This window comes from Neltuma alba, unplaced genomic scaffold, assembly GCF_004799145.2.
Source record: "Neltuma alba isolate B1F8T4 unplaced genomic scaffold, ASM479914v2 tig00004690_pilon, whole genome shotgun sequence".
Lineage (NCBI taxonomy): Eukaryota > Viridiplantae > Streptophyta > Magnoliopsida > Fabales > Fabaceae > Neltuma > Neltuma alba.
In genome coordinates this window covers 2786-29681 of record NW_021633820.1, presented here as the reverse complement: position 1 = coordinate 29681, position 26896 = coordinate 2786, and the positions used below count along the sequence as shown (strand labels likewise).

The 26896-nt window shown below is 32.7% G+C and overlaps 1 protein-coding gene across 1 annotated transcript; it reads left to right on the top strand.

Moving 5' to 3' along the window:
• The first annotated feature begins 483 nt into the window (after positions 1–483).
• On the top strand, positions 484–18735 carry LOC114745480 (uncharacterized). The gene is made up of 8 exons (XM_028933637.1): positions 484–898; positions 985–1127; positions 14392–14494; positions 15055–15189; positions 17243–17329; positions 17421–17531; positions 17710–17949; positions 18029–18735. Exons 1-8 carry the CDS (start codon positions 484–486, stop codon positions 18733–18735), a joined length of 1941 nt encoding a protein of 646 aa, XP_028789470.1.
• Positions 18736–26896: the final 8161 nt, after the last annotated feature.

Below are 26896 nucleotides of genomic sequence, written 5' to 3'. Positions count from 1 at the left end.
ATTCATTGTTAGTGTGATCTTTATGCGAGTTGTATAGAAATTATGCTTGAAGTGAATTTAACAAGTAATTAATATTCTAGTTGAGTATTAATTTAAAAGGAATAACTTATATAAACCAATCTCAACCACTTAAGTTACTCCCATATCATTAAACAAGCTAGGATAGTCATTGATTCATTCCTCAAGAGCATTCTTGTTATTGATTTCTTACAATTCAAATTTGCATTTTTCATTCTTTCTTAAAAATACCCAAAAAAAAAAGTAGTTTAGATTTATTTCTTACTCTCTTAATTAGTTTTATTAAGTGAAAAATCCTTTTTCAACCCCTCCTTTTAATTCTTTGTCACTTAGTTAACTAAGGAATTAATAAAAAGCTCCTCAAGAGATTCGACCCGAGTTGTGCTTTACTGCATAATTTGGTTTTATTTTTGATTTAACCCAAAGCGACTAAAAAGGTTCAAATCAATAGTGAGAAGCCTACCAATGTTGCAGGAGCTAGATATATCAGAATGTGAAGAATTAGTTTACATTGTTGAAGAAGATTATGAAACAAATGATGATGATCATCATTTGTGCCATGAACCATGCTTTCCCTGCTTAGAACAAGTCTCTGTCAATGATTGTGACAAATTGAGGCACCTGTTCTCTATCACTATTTCTGGTATCCTTCCAAAACTAAGCTCTTTGAAGATAAGTAGAGCCAATGGACTTGAGCATGTACTGGTAAGACAAGGAGAGATGAAAGAGATGGTCATGAAGGATGTGCTTCCACAACTAAGTCAATTGGAGCTTATAGATCTTCCCAACCTTACTAGTCTCTGCCATGGGATTGATTTTCAAGCTTTGAAAGGAGACGATAATATGAAAGTAGATGGTTGTCCCAAGTTTTCCTTTTATGGTATGCATTCAGAGAAGTATTTATTCCCTATAAAATTGAAAATTATTAGACGAGTTTTATTATAACATTAAAAATCCTACTTGCAGAAATTTCAACGACCCAGCTTCAAGTAGGCCCTGAAACAGCATATTCTCAAGTTGAAAAAAAAGTAGAGGAGACACTTCCTTCTCATCTCTGTACCAAACAATCTTTAAATACAGGAGAAGCAACACAACAACCCCTCATGGAGGTATGATTTTAATTGCCAAATGCCATCATTTTACTGCTTCTCCAAAGGTCCCCATCATGATTATATGCATGCTTGATTGTTTTAATTTGGTGGCAATGGTCAAAAAATTCTATCCCTTTTGTGAGAAAAACAGAGTTTGAAGATCATATTTAAAATATTGACAATATGCCCACACGTGGGTACACACAACTGTGTGTATTCCAACTGCATAATCAATTTGATGTAAACTGGGGAAAAAAGCCTTGTAGTTTTGGACAGGGTATTGAAGAAACAATATATAATTCCATTGTGATAAGCATGCTATTTTAAAAATACCAAACAGACATCATCATCATTTGATTGATTTTTTGTTACATAATATGGCTCTAATTTTATAAGGTGGCAAACCTTTGAGAATTTATTTTAATTTTGTTAAGGATTGGGTTGGAAATCAAAATAAAAATTAGTAAATAATAATATTTCTTTGAACAAAGGAAATAAATAAAGTTACTGTCAAACCTTATCTAGGCTTACCAATTAGAGATGTTTAGCCATTTAGAAACCACTTTGACCCCTTAGAATCCCAGAAAGGCCAACAATTAAAAACTTTTCCCCCCGAAACACTAGGCCCTATCACTAATGCTTTCCCATATTGCTAGGATGAGATTTTCTAAAATACTTTAAAAATTCATAACTAGTGCAATAGAGCTCCAAAAAAAGTGGTTCAAAGCTCTAAATTTAGCTCTTGAAAATGCTTTATGCTCTAATTAATTCTTAACTCCCCCTCCCCGATACTACTGTACTGCGTTTGAAACCATTGGAGCCTTTAAATTAATCAATGTTTGCAACACCTCACTTTTATATACTAATAGGATCATTTTAACGTCTGTGAATCACTAACGCCAGGTTTCTGTCCTGAGAAAAGACAGGGATTTTTTTTTTTTATCCTTTAACATTAGAATCCGTTGATCAAATATTTCAAAGCTTCAGATAACTGATGAGTGATCCAATATCAACCCTGCTTTCAACTTAATCTATTATCATCTAAAATAATTTCATACTATACAATCTTATAATATTATATTTAAAATAAAGCAACGCTCTTGGTTGACAGCATATACGTGCACCTGGCAATGCTCACTTCCTTCTTCTAAAGGATACAAAATAATATTTCCATAGAGCAAGTAAAGTTACTTGCCCATATATTTTGCTATACAATTTACAGAATTAAAACAGGTATCTCTGCTCTTCAACCAGCCCACCTTCTTCTTAAACAACCTCCTTGTCCTTCAGGCTACTAGCTTTCACTGTTCATCATAAATTGGGGGGTGAGATTCCGAAGAATCCCCGTAGTAGTAATTTCCATCAAACAAATGTGCAGATTACATAAAGAATGCAAAACAAGCCAAAGTGGAACATAACCTTGCAAGCTAATGCAATTAAGCATTTATGCACAATGACAGATATAAAAGCTGAATAAATAATGCGCACATACCTGGCAATCACTGCCCCATGTCTATTAGACAAGCTGAATAAATAATGCGCTAATAATTGGCAATCACTGCTGCGCATATAATTGGCAATCACTGCCGCGCATATAATTGGCAATCACTGCCGCGCATATAATTGGCAATCACTGCCCCATGTTTATCAGCTGCACGTGGTCACGGTTAAAAATCCATGCAAGGAATTAAGGATTACATGTTCTCATGCTTTAGAAAAGTAATATGGCACAAACAGACATGCAGCAATCATACACAAGTGTAAGGGAGGAAAGAACTACTACCTGAACCTTCTGCTTCAAAATCAAACCTTACTTGTTTCCTTTCTCTTAGCTTCTTCGGTAGGCTTTAGCAGATATATAAACCTATCATATTAGTAAGGGTTGGTTAATACTTGATCCAACATAATTTATAAATTAAATAACTCTCTTTAAATCCCAATCTCTTTCAATCTCTACCCTTACTTAATAGTTGGTCATCCTGGACAATTTTTCTTATTTGAACTATTATCTTTGGAACGCTTCCTTCCTTATCTCAACCCATAGTATTACCTTACTTAGTAACTAGCATCTCAATCAAACTATGCCACGTCCCTAAAACATACCAGCACCACTTCATTTGAAGTTTCTAAACTCAATTTAATAACCTACAATACTTGTTCAACATCTGGAGATACTAAACAGTAACTATATATTGAGTTTTCATTACAGCACATCCCTATACACATGTATGTTTATATCTCCAATGATTCACATAACCTTGCACTTAATCTGGAAATATTTTCCAAATTTACGAACATACTTGAACATTCATAATTCAACCCACTAATATCTCTCTACATTTGAAAACTTAACTATATGTCCTCTATCTTTGACTTCTAATTTTAATCATTTGAATTCAAATCGAGCAAGTTCAAATTCTTCCAACAATGAATTAGCACCCTTGAATGTTTTCAACGTGCTTATAATTTATAATAACAACATTCCTTTCTTACTGATATGAAATTCCAGCTTCATAAACATCATTCTATCCACCATTTGAAAGTCCCCAGTTTAAAATTACAGTTCCTCTTGAAACCCACTTGCCCGAAAATACTCTCCATATATCTCTATATATATACACATGTACCGAAACTATATATGTGTGTGTGTGTGCGTGTCAGTTCGGTCTCCTCTACTTTTCCCATGAGCCTCTCGTCACTTTATCACACACATATACACATGCTTCTATTCACCTTTATTCCTCATACACTTCCTTTTAAATATCCGAACTTCCACTCATTCTTCCTCTAGAACCCAAGACTGAACCCCCGAAACAGCAACTTCAACTTGAGCTGCAAAACATTCTATATTACTCATTAGTCATTTAGGAGCATCAACCAGTAAGCGCCCAGCACAGCCATGTTTATATATACATACATATATATATATATTTATGACTACCAACACATTTAATCACCTATACCGTCTTTCCATTTTCACCTAGAGTTCTAACGCTAAACTCATCAAAACAGGGGGTTGGGTTCTGCCATTCCAACACACAACCAGTAAGCACACATGCAACCGCATATATCAACCACGTTTCCTCAGTTCGGCAAGAACAAAAGAAAAACCCTCCTAGCTCAAAAACATAATCCCTATTCGATTAAACCCAAAACAGAGCACCCTTTACTTGGAGCAACAAAAATCAACATGCAAGCTAGAAACCATGAACCATCATCGTCAACAAGCATTAAGCTATCATCATCATCAAGTTCCAGTTTTAATCGAAAGTTTCTCCCACTGAAACTTAAGCTTCGTTCCTCATTAACGCTCCAACCAGTCACCAATCCAAGTAAACAAAGATGGGAGGAGGTTTAGGAGACCCACCTTACTCAGAATCCAAGACTGCATGTAGTAAAACAGCCTCCGATCGCTCTTCCGGTTTCGCTGAACGCTATTTCTCCCGTGCTCTCCCTCTCTCGCTCTCCGTCTCTCTCTCTTTTTCAAGACTCGGGCAGTAACAAAATGGGGAAGAAAATGAATTCTGATGGTTATAAGGATGGAGCAACACGTGGGTAACCAGCTGTGTAATGGAGAAAGGATTCAGATGTCTTGAGGAGAAGGCAGCACGTGTTTACAGCATTTCTGGACCATTTTGCCCTCCCAAAATAATTATTTCTCCAATCCTATCCCTTCTCCTATTTTTCTGAAATATAAGATATATCCAGAAATTAAACCAAAATATCATAAATGGATCTTTCTTATCCATTAGCTTCTTTGACCCATAAAATAATTTTCCTAAGAATTTCATATCAAAAGTCAACTCCTGACTATTTTTCTCCTAAAATTATCCATTAAAATTATTTAAGCCACTTTTTGGGGAATGAACTTTTCCAAAATATCTCTAAACCCTCAAAATCATTATTCCATAATTTTCCCCCTTTATTTGGCAAATAAATAATTTTAATAAATTTTTCTCTTTTCTACTCATCCTAAATCATAAAATTCGGGGTGTTACAATTCTCCCCCCGTAAATAAAATTTCGTCCTCGAAATTTAGATAATTACTTTGAGGCATAAAATCTGGATATTGCTTTTGCATTTCTTCTTCTACCTCCCATGTAGCTTCCTGTGGTTACAATCCTTTCCAGACCACTTCTACAAATGGAATACTTTTATTTCTCAATCTTCTTTCATGTCTATCAATGATTCGTTCGGGTCACATGTCATAGGTCAGATCATCTTGTAGATCAACTTCTTCATATTCAATGACATGCTCTTAGTCTGGTTAATACTTTTTCAGTTGTGACACGTGAAAAACATTATATAACTTACTCAACTATGGAGGTATAGCTATCTGATACACCATTGGGCCTACTTTTACAAGAATTTCAAATAGTCCTATGTAACTCGAATTTAATTTCCTCATTTTCTTTGATTTTCCTATGCCCATAGTCGGTACTACTTTCAAGGAAACATAATCTTCCATCTCAAATTCCAACGGTCTTCTTCTTTCATCAGTATAACTCTTCTGATCTTTATAGATCGACTTATGTATGTAGTTGGGGATGCATTGAGGAAACATGGTCTCCCACCTTCAACGTTGACTACCTTCTTTGCTAACTATGTAATTTTTCTCAGTGCTCTTAACTCATATGTTGTGATAGATCACATCCACAATACTGGATACCTGACATCAACTAAGACTTGTTAATGGCATCCATCATTCTGAGTACCTAAATATCAACCAAGGTATATCAATTGCATCAATGATTCTAAGTATTCGGCATCAATCAAAACATGTTAATGGTATCAACCATTCTGAAAATCTTACTTTGTTATTTTCTACCTTACCTTTGGCATTATCTCTTAGTATTCAATCTATTGATATAATATTTGGGGACTTTTTCTGTTCCTCCTACTTTCTTACCCCAAACTTAGCTTGCTTAAATGCATTCTACTTGGGACTTGCAGCACTACACTTTGTTAACTCTTACTTTTCTTTGTTGACCAATTAGAATTGAGCTCGATCTACTTAACAACTTGGCTATCTGAAGAAAAGTCAGGGATACTCTCTCCATAATGGTTAACCAAACTCAAGAAATTCTATATTCTAAACTCATCTAAGGTCATTGTCTTCCCAAAGAAAACTGCTTTATTTTGGGCATTAATAACTCTCCTTTAGGTCTTCTATGACCATAAGATCTAACTGCGATCTTGAGATCTAACTGTGATCTCTCTAAGCCCACTTCTTGGATCTAACTGTGATCCCTTTCTAGGAATTTTCAAGACCAAAGAATGAAGTTATAGAATAACTTTATCTCTATGAAATCTGGCAACCATACTGATAATTCTCCAAAACTGATCTTAGACACCAGTATTGCTTTCATAGGCCTTACTCATTCCTTTTGATAACTCCCTTTTGGTAACTCTAGAATTATTTGCGTACACATCTCATTAAGCTTCATTAGCTTATTCTCAACTTTCTCAGGCTTTATATCAATTCGTCCACCATGCCTGACTAGCTCTTTGAGCTATTTATTCATCTTTGTGACCATTAGAATCAACATTATGCTTAGGCCACATACTATACTTGCCCTGCCTTAGTATAGGGTCTTACCACTTCTAATAACTTTAGATGGCACAGGGAGAGAACTCATGATACTGCCTTATTTCTCTCAAGGCTGCCTTAACTGTTCAAAGGCTTAGGTCGCCACTTTGCCTTTATGATAAAGAATAGACTTATATCCCTATTTGGCTTTCTTAACTCTTGCCATTATACTCAGGTAAGGGAGTCTCTTAACTTTGACTCAACCTCAGGGAAAGTCTCTTTACTCTGCGTTAGTGGCTACCTATACTTTCTTATGAAAACATATCATTACCTCTCAACCTGACTCATCTAAGTACTATAGAAGTGGCATCCATCTTGCAATTAAGGCAATAATACTCATTAAAGTGTTTAGCATGAAATTCATCTAATTGTAATGTCAATTTCTTTGGCAGTTAGCTATTTGGTAGCATAAGAGAATTTTCCTTAAATCTTCCATAGTATTCTGCTAGACGCAAGGAATATCTAATCCCATCATTACTCTTGGCCCCTTTTTTTTTTTATATGCTTTCATTAACATAAGGTCAACTCCATATTACCTTGCCTCGGCTGCTTTTCTCTCTCTCTCGGAGGACCAGATTTCACTATCTTGGAAAACATTTAGTGGCCAAGACCTTTCTCATACTAAGTTTAGCAATCAACTATCTTTAAGTTCCTCTGACAACTCTTACTGCGTACCATAATTCTTTTACTAAACTGCCAATAATAAATCTCAACTGTAAGAATTACATCTTTAACTTTATTAATGAACTGAGTACTCTATTCATGTACCTTACAAATATCATAGGCATACTGTCTAGTCCCAACTTTTCTGAGTATTTGAATATCATTCAAATATATTCCTGTTGAGCAGGCACTATAGTTAGGCATCTGACTATACCTTCACCTTTACTCATCTTGTCCCTTAGTAGCATTTATAATAATAGTATTGGAATCAAAAGATATATCTTCCTGCTCCTAGACTAATTTGCACCATAATTTGAGCTTCTCAAGAAATGTAAATAATTTGAATTTTACTTCTTCAAAACTTCAACTCTTACATACCTTTGAAATTTGCTGCTTTATTTGATCTTGTTTCCTTAGTGACTCCACTTGTATTGGTAAAAGAGATTGGATGCTGAACCGGTTATGGTTGAAAACATAAGCTATTGTTGCTGCTGCCCCTTTCCTTTCGTCTATATATATATATATATATATATATATATGTATTCCATTCTCTTTCTTGTCTTTCTTATGATTATGTTAATCTCTTCTATCATTCGTCATTCATTATTAAGACAGTTTAGAACCTATTGCATAAGGTTCACAGGGAATGTTTCTTCTTTCTCATGTACCCCTGTTTGTCTACTTCTAGCTAGTATGGAACATCCTTCCACTATTCAAAAGAATAGTTCCTAAGAATAGCAAATTTAACATGCTGACATTCAAAAGACAAGCAGCTAATAATTTTAATCACATTATATTATATTCAAGCTTCTCAATTTCCAACTCCTTTGCATCATTGATCATTCGATGGCTACTAAAATTTCCTTATCTACCCTCTAGAACCTCAACAAACCTCAAACAATAAGTTTCAAATCAATTTCAACTACTCTTTCACTAACTTGCTATTAACAAGCATCAATCATCAAAATAACACTGTTATATAATTTCCTTGACTATAACCATTTAAACATTTTCACGGAATAGCCCTTACAATTAGGCATCAAGCTTATCATTAGCTCTCTTATTCTAATTTATTAAAAATCCTCTAGCTTCGTACCCAATTCTCATAATCATGTATACTAGATTCACAAGTCTAGACTATCTCTTGGGCTCAAATATTTGTTTATGACAACATATCCAAGAGGTTCTCTATTCATAATAAGTTTCTCAAGTCTTCATCCCTTTCAGTTTATTGTCTCATAGTACTTTCTCTTATCTATTCAGGAATCTAAGCTAGCTTACAACTATTTTATATTCTCTTGTCTCATGGCACTTCTCAAATCATAATGCCAAACATCTAGTTCATCTTCAATTGAACTTAAAATGAGGAACATCAATGAACATCATCTAAAGTACAAACCTCAACCATACCTCAAACTTATGTCAAATATACCTTAAACACACCTCAAATTAATATTTTATTCGGATCACATTTATATAATCCTATCTCATTAAATCCGAGCTTAGCCTGAAACTACGTTTCATAAGTTTACTCTTAACCCTTAATTCATTGAGGACTAGAACTTCAAATCTTAATACTCCTTAGTTCTTGTCTAAGAATTATAACAAGTCTAACATATAACAAGAACATAAGCAGAGCGTGCTGCCTAAAGCCAGAACCTCATGCTCTGATACCATAAATGCAACACCTCACTTTTATATACTAATAGGATCATTTTAACGTCTATGAATCACTAACGCCAGGTTTCTGTCCTGAGAAAAGACAGGGATTTTTTTTTTTTTATCCTTTAACATTAGAATCCGTTGATCAAATATTTCAAAGCTTCAGATAACTTATGAGTGATCCAATATCAACCCTGCTTTCAACTTAATCTATTATCATCTAAAATAATTTCATACTATACAATCTTATAATATTATATTTAAAATAAAGCAACGCTCTTGGTTGACAGCATATACGTGCACCTGGCAATGCTCACTTCCTTCTTCTAAAGGATACAAAATAATATTTCCATAGAGCAAGTAAAGTTACTTGCCCATATATTTTGCTATACAATTTACAGAATTAAAACAGGTATCTCTGCTCTTCAACCAGCCCACCTTCTTCTTAAACAACCTCCTTGTCCTTCAGGCTACTAGCTTTCACTGTTCATCATAAATTGGGGGGTGAGATTCCGAAGAATCCCCGTAGTAGTAATTTCCATCAAACAAATGTGCAGATTACATAAAGAATGCAAAACAAGCCAAAGTGGAACATAACCTTGCAAGCTAATGCAATTAAGCATTTATGCACAATGACAGATATAAAAGCTGAATAAATAATGCGCACATACCTGGCAATCACTGCCCCATGTCTATTAGACAAGCTGAATAAATAATGCGCTAATAATTGGCAATCACTGCTGCGCATATAATTGGCAATCACTGCCGCGCATATAATTGGCAATCACTGCCGCGCAAATAATTGGCAATCACTGCCGCGCATATAATTGGCAATCACTGCCGCGCAAATAATTGGCAATCACTGCCGCGCATATAATTGGCAATCACTGCTGCGCATATAATTGGCAATCACTGCCCCATGTTTATCAGCTGCACGTGGTCACGGTTAAAAATCCATGCAAGGAATTAAGGATTACATGTTCTCATGCTTTAGAAAAGTAATATGGCACAAACAGACATGCAGCAATCATACACAAGTGTAAGGGAGGAAAGAACTACTACCTGAACCTTCTGCTTCAAAATCAAACCTTACTTGTTTCCTTTCTCTTAGCTTCTTCGGTAGGCTTTAGCAGATATATAAACCTATCATATTAGTAAGGGTTGGTTAATACTTGATCCAACATAATTTATAAATTAAATAACTCTCTTTAAATCCCAATCTCTTTCAATCTCTACCCTTACTTAATAGTTGGTCATCCTGGACAATTTTTCTTATTTGAACTATTATCTTTGGAACGCTTCCTTCCTTATCTCAACCCATAGTATTACCTTACTTAGTAACTAGCATCTCAATCAAACTATGCCACGTCCCTAAAACATACCAGCACCACTTCATTTGAAGTTTCTAAACTCAATTTAATAACCTACAATACTTGTTCAACATCTGGAGATACTAAACAGTAACTATATATTGAGTTTTCATTACAGCACATCCCTATACACATGTATGTTTATATCTCCAATGATTCACATAACCTTGCACTTAATCTGGAAATATTTTCCAAATTTACGAACATACTTGAACATTCATAATTCAACCCACTAATATCTCTCTACATTTGAAAACTTAACTATATGTCCTCTATCTTTGACTTCTAATTTTAATCATTTGAATTCAAATCGAGCAAGTTCAAATTCTTCCAACAATGAATTAGCACCCTTGAATGTTTTCAACGTGCTTATAATTTATAATAACAACATTCCTTTCTTACTGATATGAAATTCCAGCTTCATAAACATCATTCTATCCACCATTTGAAAGTCCCCAGTTTAAAATTACAGTTCCTCTTGAAACCCACTTGCCCGAAAATACTCTCCATATATCTCTATATATATACACATGTACCGAAACTATATATATGTGTGTGTGTGCGTGTCAGTTCGGTCTCCTCTACTTTTCCCATGAGCCTCTCGTCACTTTATCACACACATATACACATGCTTCTATTCACCTTTATTCCTCATACACTTCCTTTTAAATATCCGAACTTCCACTCATTCTTCCTCTAGAACCCAAGACTGAACCCCCGAAACAGCAACTTCAACTTGAGCTGCAAAACATTCTATATTACTCATTAGTCATTTAGGAGCATCAACCAGTAAGCGCCCAGCACAGCCATGTTTATATATACATACATATATATATATTTATGACTACCAACACATTTAATCACCTATACCGTCTTTCCATTTTCACCTAGAGTTCTAACGCTAAACTCATCAAAACAGGGGGTTGGGTTCTGCCATTCCAACACACAACCAGTAAGCACACATGCAACCGCATATATCAACCACGTTTCCTCAGTTCGGCAAGAACAAAAGAAAAACCCTCCTAGCTCAAAAACATAATCCCTATTCGATTAAACCCAAAACAGAGCACCCTTTACTTGGAGCAACAAAAATCAACATGCAAGCTAGAAACCATGAACCATCATCGTCAACAAGCATTAAGCTATCATCATCATCAAGTTCCAGTTTTAATCGAAAGTTTCTCCCACTGAAACTTAAGCTTCGTTCCTCATTAACGCTCCAACCAGTCACCAATCCAAGTAAACAAAGATGGGAGGAGGTTTAGGAGACCCACCTTACTCAGAATCCAAGACTGCATGTAGTAAAACAGCCTCCGATCGCTCTTCCGGTTTCGCTGAACGCTATTTCTCCCGTGCTCTCCCTCTCTCGCTCTCCGTCTCTCTCTCTTTTTCAAGACTCGGGCAGTAACAAAATGGGGAAGAAAATGAATTCTGATGGTTATAAGGATGGAGCAACACGTGGGTAACCAGCTGTGTAATGGAGAAAGGATTCAGATGTCTTGAGGAGAAGGCAGCACGTGTTTACAGCATTTCTGGACCATTTTGCCCTCCCAAAATAATTATTTCTCCAATCCTATCCCTTCTCCTATTTTTCTGAAATATAAGATATATCTAGAAATTAAACCAAAATATCATAAATGGATCTTTCTTATCCATTAGCTTCTTTGACCCATAAAATAATTTTCCTAAGAATTTCATATCAAAAGTCAACTCCTGACTATTTTTCTCCTAAAATTATCCATTAAAATTATTTAAGCCACTTTTTGGGAATGAATTTTTCCAAAATATCTCTAAACCCTCAAAATCATTATTCCATAATTTTCCCCCTTTATTTGGCAAATAAATAATTTTAATAAATTTTTCTCTTTTCTACTCATCCTAAATCATAAAATTCGGGGTGTTACAATGTTCATCTTTATCTCCCTCAAGGATGCAGGCCGAACAGGACAGCCTTGCAAATTTGATTTTGCGTTTAACAGTCTCAAACTTATGCCAGAGACTTGCTACTACACCAAGGTCTCTGCTAAGTTCATTATCATATTCAAATTTAACCAAAACTTTACTTCCTTTCTTAAAATAACTACGCTATCCAAAAACAAGGCCTAAGAGAAAAGCTTATAAAATTTAATCCTCTCTTATTGCCAATCACTTCAAAAGAGTCATCAAACACAAGCTAAGGACCTTTAGACATGCCTTTGGTGTAGTTTGGGAATTTAAAACACGTGTTTCATGTTATAACTTGTCAAAACAGTATCATTCAAACCTCTCTGAGTCGCAAAATTTTTAACTTGTCCAAACAGGGGATAAGAATTGAAGTTCACAAAGCTAATACTTTGACATTCCTATTGCCCATCTGATCACTGTATAGGAGCCACTAGGCTCTTTACATGTGTAGTTCATCCACTTTTATAGTCTTGGACAGCCTTCCCTTTACGTTCTAAAATTTTCCAGATTCATAAACTCCTCTTAGAAATTCATTTTGGGGTTTAGACTTTAGATTCGTGTGAACTTAATTTTCTCGATTCCAATGACTTTGATCGAACAGGGGAAGAGAATAAAGCTTGGTTTAACCACTTCATTTCATCCATATGTCACCTTGAAGCCTTTAGGTGTTTACTATATTTTAGTTCCCACTTAAATATAATTTTAGTACGTAATTAAACATTATAACAGTGAGAAAAATTCAGCTTCTGAATTCCAGTTTTTAGCTCCCGTAAGAGAAGTCAAATAATAATAGTCCCCTGAAATCGAAACTCCAGATTCAAAAATCCACATCTTCTCACACAAATCAACATGCATGGAATAAAATCAACCCCCACAAGCTACAATCCATCATCTAAAAAATCAGCTTTAAACTTCTCATCTACTTGCAGAACACCCAACCATCGGAGAAAATATTGATGGAAGGTGGTTTAAGGTCCTTACCTAAATGGTCGGTTGCATGGGAGGGAAGAGCTTTGCTTCTTCTTCGATAACTTCTTGGCCTTCCCTCGGTTCTCTTGGTCTCTCACCACTCTCTCTTTTTACTGTTGCAACTTGCAAGAGGGAAAATGAATGTGAAGGTGCCTCCGAGTGGTTTGAGCAGAGGCAATATATACTATGGAAGCTTCTCATTTTGTCATTTAAGGAATCCCGCCCAACAAATCTGGTGCACAAAAATTATTCTGAGACACTAAAATTATATTGGGCTAAGCATTGGTCCAATTTTCTTTTTGGGCTTAGGACACCTAAATTATTTTGAGACACTTTATAAAAACTTCCCTCCTTAATTAGCTTCCCTAAACACCTGAAATAATTTTCCTAAAATTTTTTGTCAAAATATTAGAACTAATTCGAGAAAAGCATGACCAAAACTGAGATTGATTTTCTTTTATTTATAGTTTTTTATTTTTTATTTATGTCTCTAGTGTCACATGAACTTTTTTTTTTTAAAAAAAAATCTAGTTGCCAAAAGAAAAACATATATCTTGAAAGCTATATCTACAATGCCAACAGTAAACTCTCAAACACATAAATATATAAATATAATGTGTGTGTGTGTGATATATATTCCAATTTTTCAATGAATTTGACATGAACTAAGCAAAATTTTATCCTGTAGGCTGTCTGTGAAAAAAAAAAAATATTGACGTTGTTGATGAGCATGTTATGTAAAAGATGCCCAAAAAAACATTGTCATCATCTGAATGATTATTTTTAATTTATATTGAATAATGAAGAGGGAGGGAATCCAAGTGTTACGTTGTTAATGAAATCAACGTAATTAGAAACTTAATTATCTTGTGCTCTCTATATATATGCAACAAACAGAACTACTGAAGAGGATCTAACGCCAAAGTTAAATTTTATCATTGAATTCGAAACTTTTTAAGACTTATTTGTTAGCCAATCTCCTTAAAGCTTCTTTTTTTATATATTGGGGAATTGGTCAAAGCACAAAGAAAACAAATATACTAATTTATCATCTTTGTTTTATATGGCCATTGGTTTCTAATAGAAGGTGCCACTTCGTACAAGTCCCAATCTCCCCGTTCTTCCTACAAGAGACAACACTCATGCAAGTGCCAAAAGTTTTGAAGAGAAAGAAGAAGAAGGAAAAGGTAAAATATTGACATGTTAGTTTTGTAGAAAATACTGGTTATTTATTTTGGATTTTCCAGAGAGCTTGATAACATCTCAACGTCCTCGAAGTGGCATGGAGACTAGCAGTTCGTTACCAGAGGAGAAACCTAAAACCTCTATTGGTGGTATTTGTTGCTTTCTTTAAATTGCATATTTTATTCTTGTTTTGATATAATAATTATTTTTTCATAAACGGCTCATATGTGCCACCCATAGCAATTATTTCAAGCGAGAAAAATTCTGAGGCAATTTTGCCATTGAGTCCTGTGCCACCAAAAGCTTCAACAAGCATCAATCAAACTCCTTCATCTATTCTCTCCAAGCCTTCTGTTACTGAGTTTCTTTGTTGTCTTCTTAGAGTGACATTTCATTCAAATTTTATTCATATATAGCATAAGCAAATCTTGCGACAAGGAGTGTCACTGACCTTGCAGAAGACTCTAGTTTACACTTTAATGATTCTACACACTATACATCTTTATTTGCTTTTCTAATATATTTGGATTGTTTTCGTTCTAACATTGCTCTGTTAATTTAGGAAGTGATGACCGAAATGACATTCAAACTACTAACCAACAAACTCCTAATGTTTTAGATGATGTTCAACTTTCTGACAAATCCCTTGGACATGCCATTGTCTCAAGTGGAAGTGGTAATCTGAGAGTTGATCCAGGTAACGTAACATGCAAAAGGAAGAAGAATATTATCTAAATATATTTACACTCACATGTGTAAAGCACATCATGTGAGTTTTAATATAAAAAACTAGAACTATCTTCCACGGTACATGGTTGTTCCAATTCTTCTTTTTTATGGTATGCATTTAGAGAAGTCAGTCATCAATTCAAATTGAAAATTATTATATGCTTGCAGAAACCACAGCTACTCAGCTTTTTGATGGCTCTAAAAATCAAGATTCTAAAGTTTGGGAAGGGACAGAGCAGAATCTTTCTTTCCATTCAAATGGAAGACAAGTTTCGGAACCACAACAATCCACAATTGGTTCCTCAAACTTCACAAGAGTATATCTCATTTCACTGCTATGCATATACTACCTCCAATCCTTAATATAAGACCCTGTTTCACTTTTATTTTGGTTCTAAATATAAGACCCCAATCCACTTTGTCTCTTATATTTATACTTTTTTTTTCCAAAATAGTCCTTCTAATAATAAGAGTTCTAGTCAATACACTTGATTAGCAAGGATATTTTAGGCAAGACAACACCTATTTATGACAAATAACTAACTCAACTTACTTCATTAATCTCCTCAAATTAGTCAACTGGTTCTTATAATTAGTACAAGACGTAGTATTATTTTTGTTAATGGCATTTTATTATTTTCACTTGTCACCAGCATGATTATATCTGCAAGCTTTAATCATATGCCGCCATTCACTAGTACAGTACATTCATTTTCTTTCACTTTCTCTGTTTCAAAGTTATCTTGGAGCAAACCATGATTTTTTACTCTAAATTTTGGCATAAAAATTTGAATTCGATGTCATATTTGAAAACCGAATAAAACTGCAAATACGTATAGAGACACATAAACATTTTCATTCATAACCAAACCTTTTTATCATTTGGTGTTGGTCAGGGTACTAAGGAATGTGCAGAAGAGATTGCGGAAGAGGGTATTATTTTTCACGAGCCAAAGATGACAAATTTATCATCTGACTCAAATGTAATAGGACAATCAGTATGTTTTATCTTGTCTTTTTATCTATCTGTTTATTTATTTATTAAGTTGTTGAGCAAGAAAATTGCTGCAAAGTCATACTTATTCTTTTTTATATAAAACTCTAAACAAAGAGATAAAGCTGAATAATGTTTCCTTTTAATTACAAAGGATCACGCATAAATAGGATTAAGTAATTAAGTTGCTTGGTGAGATTTCTCTATGATTTGCCCTTGATTATATTTATTGAGGTATAGGGCAACAGTTCTTTCTAACAATGAAAGTAAAGAAAGATACTACTTTGGAGAATGACTACGAAGGGAATACCCAAGTATTCTAAACAGAATTGTTATTTGATATTCACAAAATGCATCTTTAAAAGTGATATTATTATTATTATTTACCGTAGATTATTATTCTTTATTCATTCTAGATGTTCGAACTTTTACCTTTGTTATATTTATCTTTCACATAGGATGAGTTGGTGGGCAAAGTGGTGAGAAATGAAAGAATCATGATTGATCCACAACAATCCAAATTGGGCTCACAGAACCATACAAAGGTACATCGAATGATATATCAGATGCAGCCTAAAAAGTAAGCACTAACCATTTAGTTTGATGCAGGTTGATAAAAAAAAGAAAAGAAAAGGCGGTATTCAAGTATTTCTCAAGACCCAAATTCAAAAGAAAACTAAAACAACTATCATCTAATTAATTTAATTATAACTAATGAAAGTAATATGAACGGAAAACATGGGATTTAGTTCATTATATAATCAATTCTCAAATGCAACTAATTATTATTTCTAATACCGATACGTATACTTATGCTAAATATTTAAATTTACGTCTCTTTCATATTCATCTTCACATGGGACGAGCCAGCCAACAAAGAAATAGTCATGATGGAGTCACAGTTAAAAGAAGAAATGACAAGACATGATGTACAATCCCATGAGGAAGAGCAAGAGAAAAGACAAGGTAACATATCAGTGTTTTGTCTCATGAGTAATATATTTGTTATTTATTTTGGGCTTTGTAGGGGGCTTGATGACTACCCAGGGTCATCAAAGTGACATAAGAACAAAGAGCTCTTTCCTAAAAGAGAACCCTAAGACTTCCATTCATGGTATGATACTCAATTGTTTTGTATATATAAATGAAATCTTTTATCCTTAGATCATTTGATAACTATATTATCCGTACACACGTCTTCATAGGAGACCCGTTTGTGCCGTGCACAGCAACTATTTCAAGTAAGCAAACTTCTAAGGCGATCTTGCCACCAAGTCCTAAATCTTCGAAAGCTTCACTCTGCAAGTCTACAGATGGTGAGTTTCCTTGTACTCTCTTTTAATGACATTCCCTCAATTATTTATTCATATGTCAATGGGTGTCATCTTTCTCAATTAATTTTTCAATAATTTCCATTCTATGATTGCTTTATTAGTTTAGGAAGTAGACAAAATAGTTTTGAAACCACTAACCATCACACTCATGATGTTTCAGGTGATATTCAAGTTTCTGATAAGTCTCATGCCACTGTCATTGGTAATGCTGTACCCATTCCACAGCCAACTACTCTTTACAAGGACGTTAGTGGCAAGGAAATCAATGAGACAAATGTAATTCAAGATGAATCCAAGGAAAATATGGCGTCCCATGATGGTCGACCAGATTCAATTGAGCATGTAACTGCTGATCCAAGCAACCTTAGGCAGATGGAACAAGAGCCGTCATGTTCTAGAGGTCATTTACCTATTTCCTTTTAATTCATAATGTTCCTTTAGGGCACTTAAATATTCTACTAATAATGATGGTTTATTAGGCCAAATGGAGCATCCTGACGTGACAAAGTCATCAGATATTAATACAAAGCATGCACAATCTTCGTTGCTTCCATTTTCCACTCCATCAAAGTTGGCACCTTCTGTTACTGAGACTGATCGGGCTTTGAATGTTGGTGGGGTGCAAGAGATAGTTGAGATGATGAAATTAGAGGGTTCTGAGGCTTCTTTATTGGCAGAGGCACTCATGACTCATCCACAACTACGTCTGTCTCCAAATGATCGAAGCACCCAAATGCTATGCATATCCTATAGGGTTTTGATCGATATACTCCATATTCTAACCACCAGAACACCCTTCACAATCACTGAGGCAGACAAGAGGTTGTTGGAAGAGAAATTAAAGGATGCTTGTTTTGTTGGTTTTGACAAGGACTGGCTTGAATCTATTAAGACTAAGGTTTTTAATACTGATGTAACTGAAGTTGATGGCATTCAAGAAATTCTAAAGGGTTTGGATAGTGATCTCAAAACCAACGAGGCATTGCTTGCGGCTACTCGAGATCAAGAAGTTGAGGCAGCACGAGTGGTGGAATTGGCTCAAAAGGACTTGGATGCTGCATTGCAAGAGCATGCAAATGTGATGGCAAATCATACTAAACTTTTGAAGGCTCGCCAAGACATTCTAGCAAGGCAAAACCAATGTTGGGAAATGATTGCTTCTAAAAATAAACATTTTGGATTTTAGCTTGGATTTCATTTTCATGCTTCATGTTTTTTTCGGTGATTAAAAATAAACCATTGTGCATTTGGTGTACTTGTTATGACGAGAATACTCTCCATCTCGAAACAATGTTTATAAAAAATATTGAAATTTTAAAGTCGGAGTGGGCGGAACTGCATGGCAGTTCATAATATCCTTCCTGTACTGGTTTGTTTTGGCACAGTAATTTTGAATATGAAGTTATTGAATTATCATTATTATTCAAACGCAGAAGAACGATCTGTATTGCTTTAAAAACAGAGCACGGTGAAATCAATGTGTGGTGTCCTCTGCAGAGTATTTCCAGCATCATATATCCACAAGTCTTTATCATCTTACTCTTTGATTCTGAGTCAATGCATTTTCCCTGTTCTTGTTGGATATCGAAATCCGCATGGTATAAGTAAGGCAAATTCCCTTCCATATGCGATTGAGACCTTAGCGTCATCTTCAGAATTTCTCTTTTAATAAATCTTTGTTTTTAATAATAGTAATATTAACAATAAGAATCATAATTTCTCTTTTCTTTGTGGGTAGAATGTTAATTCATTCCATCAAATCAGAACAACTGCATACACGCAAATAGAGAGGAAAAGATTTATAACATATAGGAAGATGGATTCTACACAATAATGAGGATCTTTCAACAAAACGAAATCTACATGATGAGCTGAGCTTTGATCTCCCTGCTTGCTTTGGTCTCGCACGAATCGAACTATCTTTAACTGGATATTGATATTTCTTCTATGTTTAGTATCAGATCTCTCAAGACTCCACAACCATAAAGCTATGACTGTTTTTACGGATGTTACTTCTGAGATGCCAAAAATGACAATTCCTTTTATTGTCTTAATTTATTTTCCCCCCAGTTCTCAGGCAAAGGAAATTATTATTATAATTGTTATTATCATCATCATCATCCAAACGAAAAAGAAAGCTCTGTTTTACTTGCTTTAAAACAGAGCATGGTATGATCAATGTGTAATGTTCGAAACTGATTGGGAGGTTTCTTGAAAACTCATTCTTTACAAAGGCATATACAAAAGAGTATAGAAAAGACCATCCGCACAAGACACAGACAAAAATTAGTAGAAAGAGGGCATTATAATCTGCATGAAAAGGAATTAACTTTGGTCGACCAGATCGAATGGCAGTGTTCTTCATTGGAATTAAAGAGGCATCGTATAAGTGAGGAAAAATTTTGGACCGTTCGTGACATTGGGAATTCAAATAGAGAAAGGTGTTATTTGCATCAGGCTAACATCGATAGATTGTAAAACAGAATAAATTTGAACAAGCATGAAATAAAATCTGAATAATTTGGCTATGCCATTGGGCAGTTTAGAGAAGATGAAGCTGCAGGGTAAAAGCACAGAAGAGAAAGAAAGAAGGAACAAGAAATGGAAGAAACGTATCCTGTTTTAGCTACTCAGAAATTTCAAAAGTAAACGCAAGAAATCCAACGAAGTACCCGAAGAAGAGAATAATTCTAAAACTAAATATAAATGAAAATGAAAAAGGTTACATGGAGGCTTATAGTTATAGGTTCATCCCAAAAAATGAAAGAAATAAGTTTCCAACATCAACCAAAAGATATAAATATCATCATTAAAGAATTTCACTACATTTTTTTGGGAAAATAATTGCAGGATTTAAAACTAATCATTTTAAAATTATAAGTGCATAACAACTATTTACTATTGTTAGATAAAATTGAAGCCATGCATACAAGGCCTAAAGATAATGTGTCAGCGTAAATGAGCTGGTGGGATTGAGAGGAAGTTAAGGAATAATGGAGATAATGAATGAAATTAAGGTCATGTCACTCCTAACAAAAATATATATTTTACGTCAGTTAAAATTTTTTTTAAAAAAAACAGGGATTATTTATTGACTTATTTTGAACAAGAATGTGCTTGCACTTCTTTTCCATGATGACAGGTTATGGATTTTTTTAATGTTTTTCATATTCCATACTGGTTCTATGAACATGCAAAAATTGCTGGTGAAAAAAAAAAAGCACACACTCACAATACGTTTAGTAGTAGCGCCTCTGCCTGTTAGCTTCGATACTCTTTGCAGTAATGAACAACATAATACTTATCAATCTCAACCGTTTAAATTTAATATGAACGGTTGAGATTTAATTTTTTATATCTTTGTTTTTAAAAATGTTTTGCTTTAATAGGTAGATAATCCAAGATAAATGTAATCTTTTAATAGTACGTTTCTGAGAAAAAATTATTTAAAAATTATTAATTGAAAATTTTAAATTTAGATCATAAGCATTGAGATTAGTTCCTATGAACTGATGAGGTACTTTTAACATTTGAGAGAGGGTAACCTACAGGCGTGGTGGATCACTTCACTCCAACTGATACATGTTTATTGTTCAATTTTGAATATTATTAAGTTATTCATTCAATTATTGTAATTAAAACAACGAAGAAAGCTCTGTTATACTTGCTTTAGAACAGGGTATGGTGAAATCAATGTGTCGTGTCCTCTGCTATCATCAAGCAATGTTCGGAAAATTAATAACAAGAGAACAGAGGAAGGAAGGAAAAGATAATAACATTAAACCATTTATTAATCAGGCGTCTATAGAGGCTGTGAAAAAGGCCACAATAGTTATAAGCATTATGAATAACATCACTCATATTTGAGATTTGGTGCAACAATGGGACTCTAGTCAGGCCAAAAGAATACTACCTCCGTTATAATATTTAATATCCTGTTAACTAATTTGGAAAGATTAATGAAATTACTAAATTAATTAATTATAGCATATGTTATATTATCTCTTTAAAATACTTATATATAACTTTAGTTCATATACCAATTTATAATTGAGCCGAATCATCAAACACAAAAAGGACATTATGGTGACCTTAACGTCATGTGAGGATGATATCTTTAATTCTATATATTACACCCATAAGACCATTATTTTTGGTGAAAATAATTTTCTTACTTTTTTTTTTTGTGAAAATTTCAATTCATTCCATAAAACCAGAATACTTACACACACGAATGGGGAGGGAAAGTGTTCCTAGACAATTATTACAAAATCTATACTGGGGGGGGAAAATAGCTTATGCCAATCATATAATTTAGTGGTATGAATGTTCTCCTGAGATTAAGAGGTCAAGTTGGACTACATTTATAACTCTAAAATTTCTCTCTTTCCAAGTTTCCATGCATGAAAAGGTTCATAATATAACATGTTTTGTTTGGACCGTCAGTTTTTTTTACGCATAACATCCCCAATTAATTATAAAATTTTCACGTTAATTAAACAAACTATTCCAATTGATGACTTTATTCAGGACACTTTTAATATTTTTCAAGAAATAAATATTTTCAGTTAACTTTCTCAGTTTATTTAAATTTATTAATAAATGCTTATAAATAGTATCATAGGAGTAGTTTTTATTTTCAATGGAAGATATTCATAATCTTAATTACCAAAAGCTAAAAAAAATGGACCCCAGTATTGTTTAACGACGTGAGTGGTATAAAGCTGACTCCCTTGTGCGTGATAAGCCGGCAGACCTTTACTTTTTTTCCCTTTTTTTTTTTTATACTAAGAAGTGTTTAAATTCTCGATTTTAACTCAATTTCCATATCATATTGAAAAATATTTTAGGCATGAATGATTGAACTTGTTTTCCCCCAATTTTCGGAATAAGGCAAATATCTTAAATTATTTTAGGATCACTTAACTAATAACTACAGCCGATACATGTATGTTAATTGTTTAATTTTGAATATTAAGTTATTGAATTCTTCTTCTTGTTCAAGCAACAAAGAAAGCTCTGTTTCACTTGCGTTAAAACAGAGCATGGTGAGATCAATGTGTAATGTTTATATTATAAATTATTAAGTTAGAGATTAAATTTGGTTTTAAATATAAAATCTCAATCCAATTTATAATTTTTTTTAAATATCTCTATTGATTATAAAGGTTTTTTTTTCCTTCAAACAACAAAGAAAGTTCTGTTTCACTTGCTTTAAAACAAAGCATGGTGAGATCAATGTGTGATGTTTATATTATAAATCATTTAGTTGGATATTAAATTTGGTCATAAATATAAAACCACAATCTACTTTATCTTTTAAATTTATAATTGTTTTCTCTAAAATATCCCTAATTATAAAAGGTTATCATCAAAGAATAGTTTTAATACGCATAATTAAATAGGATAGTTTAGAGTGGTCAACACACATTTGTTACAATTAATCAATTTAATTAATTTTCTTAATATTTTCAAATTAGTTATCTAGTTGTTATATTAAGAACAAGAGATAACACAATTTGTTATAGCACCTCTAGATGAAATATTATTCATGATTTATATAAATATATACAGCTATGTCATATCTAATATTATCGAGTTAGTTTTGAGCAATATTATATCTAATTGGAAGTAAATCCATCAATATTATGGTACAACAATGAATTAGGTTGTTATCGGTCCTTCCGAACCTATACATAAGAGAAATATGTCATAACTCCCAAAAAATAACATGTCACTCAATCATCTCTCATAAGAAGACCTACACTAAATTTTGCTTCAAATACCACAAAATCTGGCATTCATGATGGTGAACTGTGAACTGGAGTTTAAAAAAATAAAGAAAATAGCATTGGGTATAGAAAATTTTAATTTTTTATCCCTAATAAAAGCCTCAATAAAAAATTAATTCAGTCAAAAGTCTTCAACATAATTGTTTATTGTTTTTGGGGGGGGTCATGGAAAGAATATATGCTCTTAACATTTTTCAACCTCTTATGTGTTTAATCTGAGATGAGATGAAGTGATCCAATAAAGTCGGGATGGGATGAAACCAGCGTTTCAGCTTATATATGTGGTGGATTTGTGGATCAACTTTTTCAAAGAAAGATAACTCTGAGATTTAAAGAGATCATTGGCGTCAGTCATGAGCAACATTAACAAGTTGATTTAATCATAGTCTTTCAGCATAATTATTTATAAGAATAATAAGCATAAGGACGAGATAAGCATATAGGCATACAGGCAAGTTTCTACAATTTATAAATATTTTTTCAGAACTTACAATTTCTTAAAAATTATGTACAAGCAATTATTTGCAATTTACAAGTGAATATATGGATCCATATTAGAAAAGATATTTATATCTAGCACCTGATGATATTTTAAATAAGATTGACTTTATCAAAAGAATACTTATACAAATCAATTCAAAAATTTGGATCTTATAATAAGAGAATGAGAGAATATGTTTTAGATCTGGTGCAACATATGGGATTTTAGTAAGGTCAAAAGAATATAAAGCAAACTATAAACAGCAGAAAGAAAGAAGCGATTGTAATCGGTTTTTTTACTTATAACCTATAAACATTAAAAAAAATATATATCCAAATGCTACATAGCGGGAATTATTTTCCCAAATGCTATAGTAAAACTTGTTCAAGGCTTCAACAACTTCTAAAATTCATCTAACCAAGAATAGTATCTTCAATAAATTTTGTTTTTTTTTGCATAACTAAATTTCATCTTATTGTAAACAACTTCTAAACTTCATCATCCCTTAAACAATTTCTTTAAAATCCCTCGCCACACGGAGATCCCCTACAATGATTTTAATAATGATTGGGTTATCATTTGGATAATGAATTAAGAGTAAATAGTTGGATGAGTGTTGATCATTATAATTGTAATAATTAATGCTATATTAATTAAAAAGTGATTAATGAAAATAAGTAATAATTAGGTTTTAAAAAATTAATAATATATAATGATTAAATTGACTTGAATATCACATCTTCTTCTCCTCCACATATGTTTTGATCATCACTGTATATCACTTTTTCTTGAGTATAGTCAAATATCTCAATCTGTGAAGTTGGCATATTTAAATCAAGCAAAAGTGATTCAATTAAAGAAATTGATTGTCGAGAGGTGGAAAATGCTTTATTTGATGGACTACCTTGCTTAATAGTAGAAATTTTATATTCAATCGTAAATAATGCAAGATCATCAAATAAAGACATAGATAATGAAATTGAGGAGGATTAGGGAAGTCAAAATGGGATAATGTTAATGATCTTCATATCTTTTTCACTAAGATCAAATAATTGATCAATCATCCAAATGCCTGCAATATTTCTTGTGAATCAATATCTAAAATGGAATGAGCTAAAATAAGAGATGATTGTCAAATGAAAAGATTATCCACAAATAAGTATTGTAATTAAATATTCTAACAAATTTGATAAATGAAATATATACCAGTATGTAGAAAATTTTAAATATAAAATTCCACATATAAAAAATGCCATTTGTAGTCCAGCAGCAACATTACATCATATCCCCAAAAAAAGCCTCCTAAATCTTTTTTTTTCCTATCCAAAAATAAAGTCAGTTTTATTAATTTAAAAAAATCGGTACAACCACCAATAGCATAAGCCATCACTAGACAAGAAAAGACGCAAAACCTCCTTGCCCGTTTGCGATCACGTTTTTTATTAATTCAAATCGTCACATGTCTGTTTGGGATTATGTTTATAAATATTTATAAACACTCATGTTTTATATAAACTAAAACAAAATTCCCCTCATATGGTTAGGTCATATTTTATAAATTATAATTGAAAAGCTATTTATAAGTTGGAGTAAAATACTCTCTGATTACTCTTTGAGTTTGCATCAATTACATAGACTTCCTTTCTATTTTAAAAACATATAATTTAGTCTTAAGAATATTCTAAAAGATTCTAAAATTATTATTTTTAACTAAAATTTATATTAAAATAAAGCTATTTACTATTTTACTCTTCATACTGGTAAATTTCTAAATTATATTTTTACAGTTACACGAATTTCATTTTGTTAAGACAAATATAAAATGCTTGATTAAAACTTTAACTAATTTTTTCAATAAATATATATATACTTGACTAAATATGTTTGTAAATTTCTCTAAGAAAATGTGCTTAAAAGTTTTTGAATTATAAATGTGAATAACTTATAAAGTCCTTCAAACATATGTCATTTAAACTTTATGATGAACAAAAACTATCCATTTGAACTATGTTTGTACAATTTAAAAGGAATCAAAGTAAATAATTTCCAATGAATGTGGTAAAAAAATTAAAATTATGAACTTTTATGATCTAAATCAAAATTAATAAATTTTATAACATATTAATAATTTTAAAAATATATGTATTAGAATTTTTTTTGATTTTATAAAAATATTTTTTGAAAATATAAATGTCTAAATAATTTTAAAGTCAACATAATGGTTAACTGATAGTTTGGATCAATGATTAAAGAACCGGACTGGACCAGATGGTCGGATCGGTTGAACCTTCAACCGAACTCGTTAACGGCTCGGTTTGGACCGAAAAAATCATTCATATGGTTGAGCCAGATTGGACCGGAGTTGAGCCGTCATTAAGCCGGAAACCGGAGTTGGATTGGAAAACTAGAAAGGTTTTCAGAAAATTGGACGGTTTTTTAGCTTGACTGAAAAAATACCAAAAAAATTAAAAAAATAGAAGAAAAATAAAAAAAATGACCCTCTCAAATCCTAATATATATTTTAGACTATTTTTAACCATATAGTATTATTTCATTGAAAATTTCATATATTATGGTGTTAAAACCGTGAGTCGTTAGCCTTTTTGTTTCGATGTCTGGTCTATCTTTTAAAATATGTTTTGTTTTGAATGAATTAATAATTTTTAATATTATTAAATATTTTAAACAACATAAATTTAAATATATAAAGTTTTAGTCTATTTTCAATGATTCATTATAATTTTAGATTATTTAAATACATTTCTAAATTATTTAATAATTTGATATTTTTCATATATATTAAGTATATGTATATAATATTATTTTAAATTATTATTATGTGTCACTGGTCCGACCGAACGGTCCGAGTTCCGACCGATCTGACAGTTTGAATCATGACCCATTAATCTTTCCGTTTTGACTTCTGATCTAGCTTTTAAAACATTGGTTTGGATAGATAAAAATAGAATCTTAAATATTAAAGGGAAGTTTGTCTAATATATATTTTAATTTTAAAGAAAATTTATACATGTTTTCAAAATAAATGGAATATTTATGTAATTGAGGTAAAATAA

What these genes read in the sequence shown, in the direction of transcription:
- LOC114745480 (XM_028933637.1), top strand. Translation starts at nt 484, where the DNA reads ATGTTGCAGGAGCTAGATATATCAGAATGTGAAGAATTAGTTTACATT. An exon ending in CACAACAACCCCTCATGGAG is followed by an intron (nt 1,128 to 14,391) that starts GTATGATTTTAA and finishes GGTTTCTAATAG; the next exon opens with AAGGTGCCACTTCGTACAAG. An exon ending in CCCTAAGACTTCCATTCATG is followed by an intron (nt 17,330 to 17,420) that starts GTATGATACTCA and finishes ACGTCTTCATAG; the next exon opens with GAGACCCGTTTGTGCCGTGC.